This window comes from Leuciscus leuciscus (genome assembly GCF_965113295.1).
Source record: "Leuciscus leuciscus genome assembly, chromosome: 18".
Classification (NCBI taxonomy): domain Eukaryota; kingdom Metazoa; phylum Chordata; class Actinopteri; order Cypriniformes; family Leuciscidae; genus Leuciscus; species Leuciscus leuciscus.
In genome coordinates this window covers 15312485-15326420 of record NC_138742.1, presented here as the reverse complement: position 1 = coordinate 15326420, position 13936 = coordinate 15312485, and the positions used below count along the sequence as shown (strand labels likewise).

Sequence of the window (13936 nt, the reverse complement as noted above, 5' to 3'; positions counted from 1 at the left end):
GACTTTTTCAAACTAAACTTTAAAAATCAAGTATTTTGGTATTTTGTTGATAAGATGGTGGCATAATGTTACAAGTTGAAATATATATCGCAATTATTTTTACCTTTTCTTATTTTAAAATGTTTAGTTAGAAAACAGGTGAAATCCCCATTGTATGACTGAATGTAGCCTTTATTTCATTAATCTGGCTGTTTTAATAATGTGTTCAAAGAGCTGGTAATAATGCCCTATTGTGCATTCATTAAGTACAGTATTCGGAAGCTTGTTCAGTTAGTTACCAGTACCATGGACAGCAACCAAACAAATAAATCTATATTAGTCATCACAATATCTCGCAAGAGCAGTCTCAAGACACTTTACTCCTCACATTTCATAATTTATTAGTATGTCCATAAGAGCCTCTCCAAAAGTGTATTCCAGTCTAACTGAGATTTCTATAGTAAAAATGCAGTTATCCAATTACATAAAATATAGCGACAGTAATGTGGTTTAGACAAATTATTTAACGGCTGGAAAGTTGGCAAACATATTTAGAACTGAAGGCATTCACGGGTTAATGTTTTGTGGGGTTTTGTGCCCCCCAAAACCGTGGCGAAATTTCCAGCATGTACACATGGAAACAGCTACTCTTGAAACCCACAAATACCTGCGCATGATCGAAACACATTTGTCATTACAACCAAGGTATTTATTCAGTCTAAATGAGCATCCATCTCTCTCGTGGCATTATCGTGGGTTCAGTATCATTTTTAGGATCTCTTTGGAAGGGAGGGGGCAATACTACCCCTTTTATAAACAACTGTGTGCCGTAAAATGTGAAGTCAGTGGAAGACCTTACGCACTCGTCTTACGAGCAAAACAGTGGTTTTGGTTTTCCCACATAAACTGAAAGCATGGATGTTAAATTGGATTTGACTGTCCACGCAGTTGTTTTCATCCTACTTACTGTTGTTTCTTTTGGATGTGGGCACGCGGGCGCGCACTCAGTCCCTCTCCAGGTATGTGTACTTGGTAATAAAACTATTATTCATATTTTTGCACTTGGTAGTTATTTTTCTCTTTGTTCTGTGACATTTCCTCTGAAAAGTAAAAGAGTAAAACGTGAAGTTTGTTTTGAGTGACCGATTCTATTTTGTGCTACACTGAAAGTGCTCCTCGTCACATAATTACGCGCGAAAACATCTGAGGAATTTCGGTTCTAGTGGAATGTTATTTCATTCTATAAATAGAGTTTATTTACTTAAATAATAATTATATTTTTTGCATCTAGATAATGTCTTACGAAATCAAACGAGAGGCAGGTAAATAAAATGTCTTTTGGAAATCATAATAGTCTAATTATTCCGAGCTGCAGTGTTTTCTAAGATGTAGTTTATATTTTGCGTTATAATAAAGTTGTAATAAAGATTCCCTATGTGAAAAAAAAAACCCCAATTAGAAATGAATGTTTTATTGATAAATTCCGAATCAAATAAGGAAAGCAGAAAGATAAGGGAGGATATCATGAAGGTGTTGCCCTATGAATTTTCTGCATTTACATATTATGCAAATTCTTGCATTTATTTAACATAATTTTATGTCATGATTACTTAGCAGCTGTTTTATTAGGGTGAATTCAGGTTGTTTGCAACACTTTTTCCTCATTCATCTCAATGGCAAAAAGTGTCAACCTGAATTCACCCCTATTATTAAATATGATGTAATAGCATCACAGTGGTTTCATTTAAAGCGTGTACTGGAAATTCATAGTAGCAGAGACACATTTTCTTTCCTATATTTAGCATTTTGTTTATATTTGAGGCAATCTCAAATTGGCACAGCAGGGAATTGTGTCTAAAGTTAACACGTAAAATCCTCCAGTGGCCTTGTGTGTACAGTATTTTAGTTCAATTTCCACCCCTTTCATGAATGACTTTGATTCAGTCTATTTCAATGTAAGATCAAGACCAAACCACTGGCATCTGAGAATACTGACAGTATTTCAAACTATTTCTTCATTTATGCCCCTGCCCTCAAAGGGAAATTTATGGTTGGTAATTTAAGTTAATCAAGTTTACCAAGTTTATATGGATACTTACAGCTAAGTTGCACTAAGGAATTAGTAAGAACAAACACATTTGTTTTTGGGTCTTTATAACGCCTAGCTGGAAATAATTCTTCATTGAAAATACTTTTACGTGGCATACTGTTACTAAATACAGCTGTATACATTATACACTTTGGTCAAAAGATATCAAGAAAAAATCTATAAGCCTGACATGCTACTTGTATTTATTTATTTTTTGTTCAGAGATCAAGACGTCAGACCTCAGCAGCAAAACCAGCAGTAAGTATGACAGTAAAAGCTATATTTTTGTTTTGTACTAAACTGTAAATATTAAGATAAGTGCCTCTGTTATTTTGTTTTACTTGGGTTTATTGTGAAATTCCATAAATCACCAAATAGTGTTCTAGCCTTTTGACCCATGAGTTCCTTTTCATTTTAGAAACCAAGAAACCAAATGTTTATTCCTCTAAAATACACAAGAATGAGTTATAAGCAGTATGACAATCCAAATCTGTCACTGGGCACAGAGTGCAAAGTGTTTAAAGTGTTTAAGTTTAATTTATTTATTTTTACAAGACATTCTGTAATCTTAAAATTGTACTTCCAGAAGCTCAAATTTGGGATATCTTTTAGTCTTAACTGGTCTTCATTTGTATCATCTTGCTCTAATTATTTTAATACCTGATTGGGTCACAATCTTGCCTATAAATGTACAGTTATATACAAAGCTTCTTGTAGCGCTATGCTGTTGTATGCAGTGTTCAGATTGGCTTTTCTGTTGCCAGACCAATGTGGTCTGAATCAGGTTCAAGTAAACAGATCAAGATGTTCTATATACTGAGCTCTGACATCAGTTCAAAAGTCCCGAGAAATCAACAGTAACACGCTAATCATACAAATTGTTTGATAAAGCAATGTCGTTTTAAAATTGGTGTCTTATGTCAGATATCCCCAGTCAACTTTAAAATATTCATGTTCATGTGTACAGATAGCGGAAATTGGAGCTATTTGTCACACAGGGAAGTTGCATTGTCACGGAAAGAATGTCAATAAACTGAATCCGTGGGAATGTTTGATAGGTTTTTTTTTATATCCAAGACTTTTGAAATAAAAGGTGTGACAACTAGCCCTGTTTTCCCCTACTTTGTGTATAATGTGACTTGGCATATTAATGTATCATGTTTTGGTCTTTGTTGTGCCCTTAGCTCAAGGTGACGGATTACCATGTGCGATGTTCTGTAGTGTCTCGCTATGCTGTAACCACAGTGGAGAGCACCGTGTGGAACCAGCTCAACATCACCAAGGAGGCGGCCTTTGAGGTGGATTTGTCCTCTTCTGCATTCATCTCCAACTTTACCATGTGAGTCACAAATTACACATTTCTTTCTGTTATTCTGGCTTTCAGATTGGTTTAAAAATCAGTGGATATTGCAATTTAATTGAGTATCATTTGGCTTAAGCTGGAAGTTTTCCCTGAATAGACACAGCAGGGTTGTACTTGTACTAATGATCTGTTCATGTGGAAAGAAGTGCTTTGTGACCAAAAGGGAAAATATTTTGATGCTCAGATCTGATTTACAAAAATAATTAAAAGATTACCACAGTTAAAAGTGAAAGTTCATCATTTACTCGACTTCCACTTGTCATTTCAATAATGACTTCCTTTCTTCTGTTGAACACAGACAAAGACGTTTTGCTCTTTTCCATGCAGTTACATGAATGGGAACTTGCAAGCTGTAAAAAGGATACAAAAGCACCATGAAATTATCACAAAAATGAAACATTATTTTTCAAGTCTTTTAAAGCCATACAATAGCTTGTGTGACAAATGCACTTATATTCACATGCACTTTATATATACAGCAGACTTACCTCTGTTCTCTGTTCTCCTCACTTCTAACTATACTTATCCCAACCTGGGATGGAGTACTCTGGGTTCGGGCCAAATCCGAGCTCGGAGCCCTCCCCTCGGACAGTACACCAAATACGCATAACCTTTACGCTATTTAATTATGTAAGTGTGAACTCGTGAAAAAAGCTTTTGATGACTTCTAAAGACTTGAAATATAGTCATATTGATATGATACAAGTGGTCCACAAAAATGATAATTTATGTCTTCATTGCACTCTCTTGTTGTTCCAAACCAGTATAAGCTTTAAAAAGATGCAAAGCACCTTAAAGTATCGTATGGTGCTTTTGCATCCTTTTTTGTGGAGGACTTTTGTAATAAAACTTCTAGGAGAGACATTGTAAAGAATTAATAATTGCTCACCAGATATGAGTGAGTTATGTAAACCCCTTTTCCAAAAATGAATGCTAAATATAAATATATTCCCACAAATAAGGCTCCATAACAGCTTGATAAAGCACACAGTGGCAGGATTTGGAAGCTGACATGGGTCAAAAGTAAAGAACGTTCAGGCCAGATGAATAGCAGGCTTTGTCAAGAAAACTCAGAGAGCTAATAGAGAAAATGACGAGCACTGGCTCTGTTCACTCTCTCTTTTACCCAGCAGAGTTTACCAAGGCACATGGCCAAAGTACACACGCTCACACATTTACGTGTACATAAATACACACACATGCATGAAGAATGCACACATGTATCCATCAACAAAGCAGGGTTTCAAGTTTCAATGTACATTACAGATGTATACACATGCTGAAGGTATCACACTCTTTTGTACGAACAAAACCAGACAGGCACTTCCACCAGGCTCTGTACTTTTTCAAATAGCTGCAGCAAATGTGTTTCTTTAGAGCAGTAGTGTTTGTTAAACTGTGACTGAGAGCTCTGTTCACAGTGTCACATGCACAGTGATCCCAGACCTCTCAGTGCCACACATACATACAGGCGCCTCATTTTCCACTGTGCCTTAAACTGTCCATTCACCCTGCTCTTATTCAAACAAGCTCTTTTTCAAGGCTGTTGGTTTATTTTGGTTGGTTCTTGTTGATTTTTATTTAAATATATTTGCTGACCCTACGTTAGTATTTTCTCTCCTTGACCCTCATGTAAAGACACAAAGAGAGTATGGATCGCTTCGTGTGGGCGTTTTTGCAGGGGAAATGCTCCTGCTCTGAGAGCTGAGGGGATTGGAATGGCTATGATTGAGGGAAATGACATTTTCTGCTAACCTCTTTTTGAATGTCACTCGCTGTTTGGTTTGAAAGCCTGTTTCTGCATTTTTTTGTGAGAGAAAGTTTAAAATAAGAAATACAGTCATTGTGAGTGTGAGATAGAAGTCGCAATTATGAGAACATTTTGTAGTTAACAGAAATAGTCACAGTTGTAAACGTAAAGTCACATTTTGAGATGGTCGCAATTGCCTATCACAAAGGTGATAAGATCATAATGTGAGCAAATGTAAGATATAAGTCGCAGCAATGAGGAAAAAGTCATAATTGCAAGAATGAAGACGCAATATTTATATTGTCACAATTATGATAAAATCACATTTTCAGATATAGTCACAAATACAATAGATAATCACACCTATGCAAATAAAGTCACAACTTTGAGATATGAAGTCACATTGTGAGTCAAATAAATGAACTGTAACTGCTTCTTCTTTTTTTTAAACTCTGAGGTATGTTTTAAATTTGATGTTTGATCCAGTGAAAATTGGTTTTGCCATCAACCAACAGCATATTACAACTATATGAACTAGACTGGCCTGTATGATCTTTATCAAACAAAATATTTATGCTTTCTGCACTGATTTGTCTTTTGTTTATTCCTAGCACCTCAAATGGTAAGGTGTATGTGGCTCAGGTGAAGAGGAGAACTGATGCCAGGAAGATCTATGATACCGCTAAGAAGCAGGGGAAAACAGCAGGACTTGTTGCTACAAAGTCAGTCCAAAATCTGTTAAATACCTTCTCCACTGGGACTTGCTTTTGGCAGAATCCCAGTGTGCAGGCATTTACTAAAAAATGCAATAGGTCACATTTCATTTACTTTTCGGGTTTGCCCTTACAGACATGCTGTTTTAGAAATGGATGTGTTGAGAAAATCTCTCAAATTGTTCTTATACAGTTGCAGATGTTTTAAACTATAGATCTTTTTTTGTTGGATCATCCTTAAAGTAAATGGAAATCAAAATCATTTATTTGGAGGAAGAGTTATCTCAGGACACATGGACAAACACTTTATTTTCATCTTCCATGAAGAACTGGAATCTGATTAACTTATATTGTATTCCAAAGGGAACGCGAGATAGAGAAGTTCCGTGTAGCAGTTAACGTGCCTCCTGGGACTCGCGTGTCCTTCTCACTGTCTTATGAGGAGCTGTTATCACGACGGCTTGGCCGATATGAGCTCTCTCTGGGTCTACGACCCGGTCAACCCGTGCAGAACATCTCCTTGGATGTCAGCATATCAGAGAGGACTGGCATCAGCTTCATCAGAGCTCTGCCACTACGAACTAGCCGACTGCTCACAAACAGTGTTCAAGGTACTGTTAAAGAAAGCACTTTTGTGACGTCAACCCAATGCTTCAGACCAACAAATCTCAAAGATATGGTTTCTCTGTTCTTTTAGCAGATGCAGAACCTCCTCCTTCAACTAAGGTCGAGCAGAATCCTCACTGCGCACATGTGCGTTACACTCCCACCGTACAGCAACAGAGGAACATCTCTCCCAGCGGTCTCAATGCAGACTTCGTCATTCAGTATGACGTGGAGCTCAAAGACCCCATGGGGGACATCCAGGTCTTCACACTTACCTACTTGATTGTTGGTATCAGAATAGCAGTGGTCTCGATGTAGCATCATGATGTTATTTGTTTTTTTTCTCCAGGTGGATGATGGCTACTTTGTTCACTACTTTGCACCTCGAGGACTTCCTGTAGTTCCTAAAGATGTCATCTTTGTCATTGACATCAGCGGCTCAATGATTGGCACAAAAATTAAGCAGGTACCACCTCAGCCACCTCAAAACCACAACTTGTCGAGAATGAGATGAAGAAAACTGATGTATTTCTCCATTGTGTTTTATATCAGACTAAGGCAGCCATGACCACCATACTGAGTGACCTGCGTGAAGGAGATTACTTCAATCTCATCACTTTCTCCGATAAGGTCTACATCTGGAAGAAAGGACGCACTGTGCGGGCCACACGGCAGAATGTGCGAGATGCCAAGGAATTTGTCAGGAAGATAATCGCAGAGGGCTGTAAGTGTTTTCTTTGTATCTTAAGAAAATTATATATACATACATATCTATATATATATATATATATATTCAGTGATTCAGTAACCACTCTGATGGATTCATGTGAAGGATTCGTCTGGCTGATTCAAACCATTTCCTCGTAACTCTTTTTGAACAATTCATCAAAGGAACAAGATTATTACAGTTATTTGCTCGTGGATCATATGTTTCCTGCAGTTTGGACTAGAAAGTCTGATTCACAATAAGATTTATTCTGCTGTGAAGCTGGAGATTAAACAGCTACAGAGAAGATTTAGTAGTGCAGGAAATACTGTAATGAACTCTCTTTTTTCCTTTAAACTAGGGACAAACATCAATTCAGCTCTACTGTCTGCGGCCCAGCTGCTAAACCCTTCTTTACCCAATGGTAAAGCACCTTCATCTCACCGTGTCCCCATGATCATCTTTCTGACTGATGGAGAAGCTACTATTGGGGAGACAGAACCTGATGCGATTCTACGTAATGCACAAAATGCTTTGGGTTTAGCTTCGTTATTTGGCCTGGCCTTTGGAGATGATGCTGATTTTCCAATGTTGAGAAGGCTGGCATTGGAGAATCGGGGTGTGGCTCGGATGGTAATTTTCTTTTAAAGTACAAGTTGGCCTATACACAACAGTGTTATTACATCTTTAAACTTAAAAAATGCATAATGCTTGATGAGGTCATATTATTCAACGACAGATTCCAAAATAAATCAGTTTTTCTAATGAAACAATTGAATGAATGATTCAATGACTCATTCATAAAGCTAGTCACTTATTTTGTTACTAAATGTATTTTTTTATAAATGAATCAGTTAACCAAATGCTTCAGTGAGTGACTAATCATTGAAAGATTACCAAAAAATCTAAATACGCAAACACAGAAAAGCAGAGTGATACTAACAGTGAAAAGTCAGTGTTTTTGGACTCTATATCATCACTCTTGAAATGGTTTTAAGCCAATCAAAATGATTTATAGTAACATTAATAATAATAATAATAGTTTATTTGAATAATTTATAGTAAATTATATGTGAATTAAATTATAATAGTTCATATTTTAATTTATTTGTTGTCTTTTAGGTATATGAGGACGATGATGCAGCTGTCCAGTTGAAAGGTTTCTATGATGAAGTCGCCAGTCCTCTGCTTTCAGATATCCAGCTGTCCTATCTAGATGATCAGGCGTACGATATCACTCGCTCTCTGTTCCCCAACTACTTCCAGGGCTCTGAATTGGTAGTCACGGGACGACTTAAACCAGGTGCGCGGGATCTAAAGGTCACACTGACAGCAAATGATTCGAAGCAGAAAGTGAAAGTGGAGAATGAGCTACCACTGGCCAAAGCAGTTGTAAATGGCACAGAAGCATCTCTGGGCTGTGCAAAGGCACTGGATGGCATTCCTAGCTTTGTGAATCGGCTCTGGGCTTATTTTACAATCAAAGAGCTGTTGCTGGCTAAAATGAACACCTCGAATTTGATCACACAGCGCCTTCTTGTAGATAAAGCCACCAATCTTTCACTAAAGTACAATTTTGTAACACCAGTCACTTCGTTGGTTGTGATCAAACCGGAAATTGATGAACCAGAACCTACGGTTAGCTCTTCTGTTGTGGCTACTACCCGCAAGACTTCAACTAGTACCATAGCAGGTTCTACAAATGTGATGAATCAGACCTCTCACACTGCACCTAAAATATCTTCCACATCTGCAATGGGAACCAAAAAATCCAGCGTTTTCTCACCTCCAAAAACAAGCAAACTTCCTGTCACCAAATCTGTACAAGCACATCCACCACCCTCAGGTCTTCACACCACAGGTCGACCGCCTAACACCTCTGTCTCCCTTGACAAAACAATCCCTCCTCCATCACCAAAGAAGACCACTACAGGACCACTTAAGACCACCACTACCCCACTCTCCAGCAAGCCGTCCTCCTCTCCTCCCAGCTCCATCAAAACCACACAAGCCTTGGCTAGGATTTCAAACAGACCTCCCAGTGTGACGAAAACCACTTCTTCCTCTCCACCAGTCAAAAGCACAACACTAGTCACCTTAGTCAAGACTGCACAATCTGTGGTGAAAGACTCTTCATCAGACATTGGGAATTCTTCAACCTCAGGACTCACAACGCTTCAGCAGGGCCAACAGACATTGACCTCCACAGCATCTACATCAGATGCTAATTCAGACATTCATGTTGAACTGGAAGTGGCCACACTGATGTCTCCTACTTTTCTGCCTATGCCAGGAATGACAGATGCACCAAAGTTGTGGGAAGCCTCTCGTTTTCTGGGTGAGTTCCTTCTTAGGAGCAGAAGCTGACAGTTATAGCCACAGTGTTGCAGAAATTTGGTAGTTTTGTTTGAATGGAATTTAGACATTTCATTGAATGTCGCATACACTTCAAATGAATAACCAAAGTGCCTCTGCCTTTGCCAATTAATTTAATGGTCGCTTTTTGGACCTCTATTATCCATTTTTCTCTGTCCATCAGATGTGTCTTCGTCCATCCAGATTCAGAGGAAAGGTAATACAATCCATTTTTTTCCTTCTGCTTTTTCATCATGCTGGTTTAGACACTGCTTGTGCCCCTGTTATGCTTTTCTGAAAATTACCTTCCATGCAGTGTGTAATATAGCTGTTTGTGAAGGTAATAGCTCTGCAAAGAAAGAATCCATTCTATACTGCTGAATCGAGTTGTCAACAATTCCAGTCTATTTTTTCTTACATACCTACGTAACAATTTAACAAATTTGCGTAATGCCAGCTTATGGTCACTGGCCACATGCTCTGTAAGCAGTAGACCAATCACAACAGGCTGGGCCATCTGACCAGTCAGAGCAGAATAGGCTTGTGGAAAGAGAGAGACTGAATCTTCAAACTAACCATTTTCAGACTCTTTGAGAAATGTGGTGATGTGCAATGTATATAATGAGAAAATTTTGTTTTTTGACCTTGGATGCATTCAAACCTATTGTAGGAGCCATCAAATCAATATTAGAAAATAAATGTTGCATTTGTCTTTTATTTAACTGTAATATAATAATTGCATTATAACTGTCAAATCTTGTGCACTTTATACTTATGAAAAAACACGCAAAAACTACACCTGGGACTAATTAAACTCAATGATAATAATGGCGGAACCTCAACACCTTTTTACCTCGTTTACTTCAAGTTTAGTCAAACTTCTTCAGGTACTGGAGTGATGCACAGTGACTGATGGGTATATTTCGCTCTTCACGTCCTGTAATATATCAGTGTTCCCTGTTTCCCTATGCCATTCGCAGTGCCCTTTGAACTGAACATGTACATTAGGCCATAAAGCCGAGTATAGTATGTAAAATGCATAAATAACAGTATGTAAAAATGACAATAACATTATGGTAATGTTGTAACTTCTGATCATGTGTTTCTTGATCTTTCATACAGATATTGAACTTGTTAAAGGTAAGCAATATGTTTTCAACTACAAAGTGGTAAATCAGTTTGGCACTAATACAAAATATAAAATAATAAATAACTGCCTAAACATGAATGAAATTAAACCAAAGCTGCATCAACATGCTGTTATTTTGCAGATTATGATACAGCACATGACTCTGACTATGACTACAACATCCATTATGAGTCATGTGAGTTTAAAACATTACGAATCTTTGCTCAATCCATTTTTTTCCACTACTAGGGATTATTGTTATGTCCGTTTTTGGATTTGTTCATTATTCTTTCAGATTCAGATGCTGAGGTTGCTGGTAAGCACTTCATTTATAATTTCACAACCTGCTTTACTGTATATGCAATAATACATCTTTATAAATGTGGTGTAACTACATTATTAACTTTTTTAATGCTTTAAGCAGAAGCAGCGCATTTTATGCGTCTTAATTGTTTCAACAGACCCAGACAACCCATCCAGTTTAAGTTCAGTCAGAGTCTTCTCCTCATCAGGTATGACTCCAGGACAGAATATTTCATGAAATGCTTCATGTTCCTTCTTCCTTTAGTCATTTTGCGCATTTGAAGATGAATACAAGATTTTAATCACATAGAAGGGATTCACTAACATACTTCAGTGTTTTTGGTCTCTGAAAGTGGATGGAGACCCACATTTTGTTGTTCAGCTCCCAAAGCTGCATCAGAACTTGTGTTTTACCATTGATGGCAAGGCTGATGATGTACTACGGCTTCTTGAGGACCCAGACAAAGGTGGTTTTATGAATTTTACATCCAATATATAGCTTGAATGTCTTTATGGAAACTAAACAAGATTAAATTAAATGAGATGCTATTTAGATATTCTTTTAACATACGGTAATACATTTATCTTATTCCTGTTTTATGACTTATACCATTAGGAATGATTGTGGATGGGCATTTAATAATGGCTCCTTCTAAGGAGGGGATGGAGAATCGTACTCGTACATTCTTCGACAGGATTTCTGTCACTGCTGCCAAAGGTGCCGTTATGATCACATTAACGCTGGACTCAGTGGTAGTGGAGGCAGAAGGGAAGGAAATCGAGACGCTGCCTACCAATCAGAGAGGATCTGTGGAGCGACACAGTTTGAGAATCACGGTTGAAGAGCACCACAGCTGTTGGATTGAGCTCGGAGTTGGTGTGCAGTTCTTAATTCTCTTCCATCGTTACAACCATCCCAAATACTTTCAAATGGAGCACCTGGGCTTCTATATTGCTGATGGAAAGGGTCTCTCTCACCTCACTCAAGGGCTGTTGGGTAGGTAACACAGCATTTTGTTTTTTAATCTTATTTAGTGAGATGTCAAATGGATTTTCAGACTGATTTTCCCATATCTGATGACCTTGTTTGGGTGTTTTCTTCCACTTCCAGGCCAATTTCAACATACCCATATAGAGGTCAAAAAGGTAACAGATCAAACTGGTTTCCATCATGCACAAACAAATAAGAACACTTCGCTGGCCATGGGCTGGATAATGAAAGGAGATGAGCATTTTCCTGTCACTCTACAAGACAAGAATCTGAAGGACTCATCCAGGAAGCGTCACTCAGCTCAATGTTGGGTAGTGCCGGAGGTGGATGTAGAGAGACTTCTGGGCCAGTCCTACGAGAGCTATGTTGTGGATCACCAATAGATAACCCTCATACCATATTTCTACATCTACAGAATAACAAAAGGTATAGAAAAGACACTGGAACTTGAATCTTGTGCTATTAGACAGTGCAAAAAAACATCTGATCGGGAATAAAACAGAGACTATGAATACACACAACTGTGATGAATTGAAAGATGCTTTCAAAGCATTGATTGGTCCAAATATTTGCATTTGAACATAATGGTACACTACCTTTCAAAAGTTTGGGATCAGTAAAATTGTATTTATTTTTTCTTAAAGAAATGAACATGTTTATTCTGCAAAGATGCATTCAACAATTTTTTTTACAAAAAACATAATGTTCTTTTGAATTTTCTATTCATCAAAGAATCCTGAAAAAAAGTATTTAGTAGCACAACTGACACTGATGTTTCTTGCGCATCAAATCAGCATATTAAAATGATTTCTGAAGGATCTTGTGACACTAAAGACTGGAGTAATGATGCTGAAAATCTTACAAACCCCAAACTTTTGAATGGTTGTGTATATCAGTGCCTTTTTATCATGAAATTAACCATTTCAAATTTAATAAAAGTATCAAATATTAGCCTTGGGATGAGATTATTGCACAATGATTTTTTCTAAGCTTCCAGTTAGTTTGCATAAATATAGGTGTATATATGCATCCATTTAAAATAATATAACAAGAGAATTGTGATTTTAAAATATTTTTACATTAGTAATGAGTGTTGAATTCTTTACTTTGTCCTGTAAGGGAAAGTAAATCCTTCATATGTGCAAATAATCAAACATAACCAAAGAAAGATTTGTTTTATTCATATTTATTTTTGTTGCACAAGACTGCTCAAACACGAGATGAAATTCACAACTTAAAATCGTCGAGTTTGTGTGTCAGTTTTTTTTTAAAGATGTTTAGTTGTTTCAACATTGAAAATGAAAGACAAAATGAAAATAAATACAGTACAAAACAGTTAATCCAAACATATGCAACAATATGCTGGAGAGGTGCAAAAGATAACAAATATAGCAATGCAGCGTAATTCTATTTAATTCCAGTTATCAATAATTCACAATCTAATTTGTGCACTAAGGAAGAGAGTTCAAGACCTGTATGCTTCTATGTGAATCTATAAGGCCATAAGTGACTTTGGCCCAATAAAATTCAGGAATGTTAAAAAACTGTCACACTCCTTATTTTCCATTAAAAATAAAAAGGGAAAAAAACTACCGTCAGAGGCTTTTTTCAGCAAAGGCGAATATGGAAAACAACATGACAATGCTTGTAAATTCTACACTGAAAGCTGTACGGTGAGAATTCAAACAGCACACCATGATCATCTGGTCCAGACTAGCGTCTACTATAACTATCCATGGCAATTCAACTCATTTTGAAACAAAAACGAGCATGATAAGAGATATACCGCAAGTAATGGTGAAAATGACCAGTCAGTTTGTCTTGTGGTTTCAAATAGCCAAGTGTAAATGCAGAGACTACATGTGTCAATCACTGATAAAATGGAAGAGAAATCAAAGATGCAGTGGAAAGCTTAACAGTACACAGGGAGATCCATAATGTTCATCACAATC

General features: G+C 37.2%; 1 protein-coding gene across 2 annotated transcripts; it reads left to right on the top strand.

The window, feature by feature from the left end:
* Nucleotides 1-89: 89 nt before the first annotated feature.
* On the top strand, nt 90-13881 carry itih6 (inter-alpha-trypsin inhibitor heavy chain family member 6). 2 transcript variants are annotated; one of them, XM_082144303.1, is made up of 18 exons: nt 90-998; nt 2291-2326; nt 3253-3407; nt 5793-5903; nt 6258-6505; nt 6595-6761; nt 6850-6966; nt 7053-7224; nt 7568-7839; nt 8329-9544; nt 9746-9778; nt 10684-10701; nt 10833-10886; nt 10986-11006; nt 11152-11202; nt 11347-11460; nt 11610-11990; nt 12105-13881. In XM_082144303.1, exons 1-18 carry the CDS (start codon nt 894-896, stop codon nt 12365-12367), a joined length of 3534 nt encoding a protein of 1177 aa, XP_082000429.1. In that variant the 5' UTR covers nt 90-893; the 3' UTR covers nt 12368-13881. The 2 variants fall into 2 exon arrangements, with proteins under 2 accessions (XP_082000429.1, XP_082000428.1); XM_082144302.1 differs by having other exon boundaries at nt 6592-6761.
* Nucleotides 13882-13936: the final 55 nt, after the last annotated feature.

Coding starts and splice junctions, on each gene's coding strand:
- itih6 (XM_082144302.1), top strand. CDS start 894: ATGGATGTTAAATTGGATTTGACTGTCCACGCAGTTGTTTTCATCCTA. Junction 3,408..5,792: donor TTCATCTCCAACTTTACCAT/GTGAGTCACAAA, acceptor GTTTATTCCTAG/CACCTCAAATGGTAAGGTGT. Junction 11,007..11,151: donor TTCAGATGCTGAGGTTGCTG/GTAAGCACTTCA, acceptor TTGTTTCAACAG/ACCCAGACAACCCATCCAGT.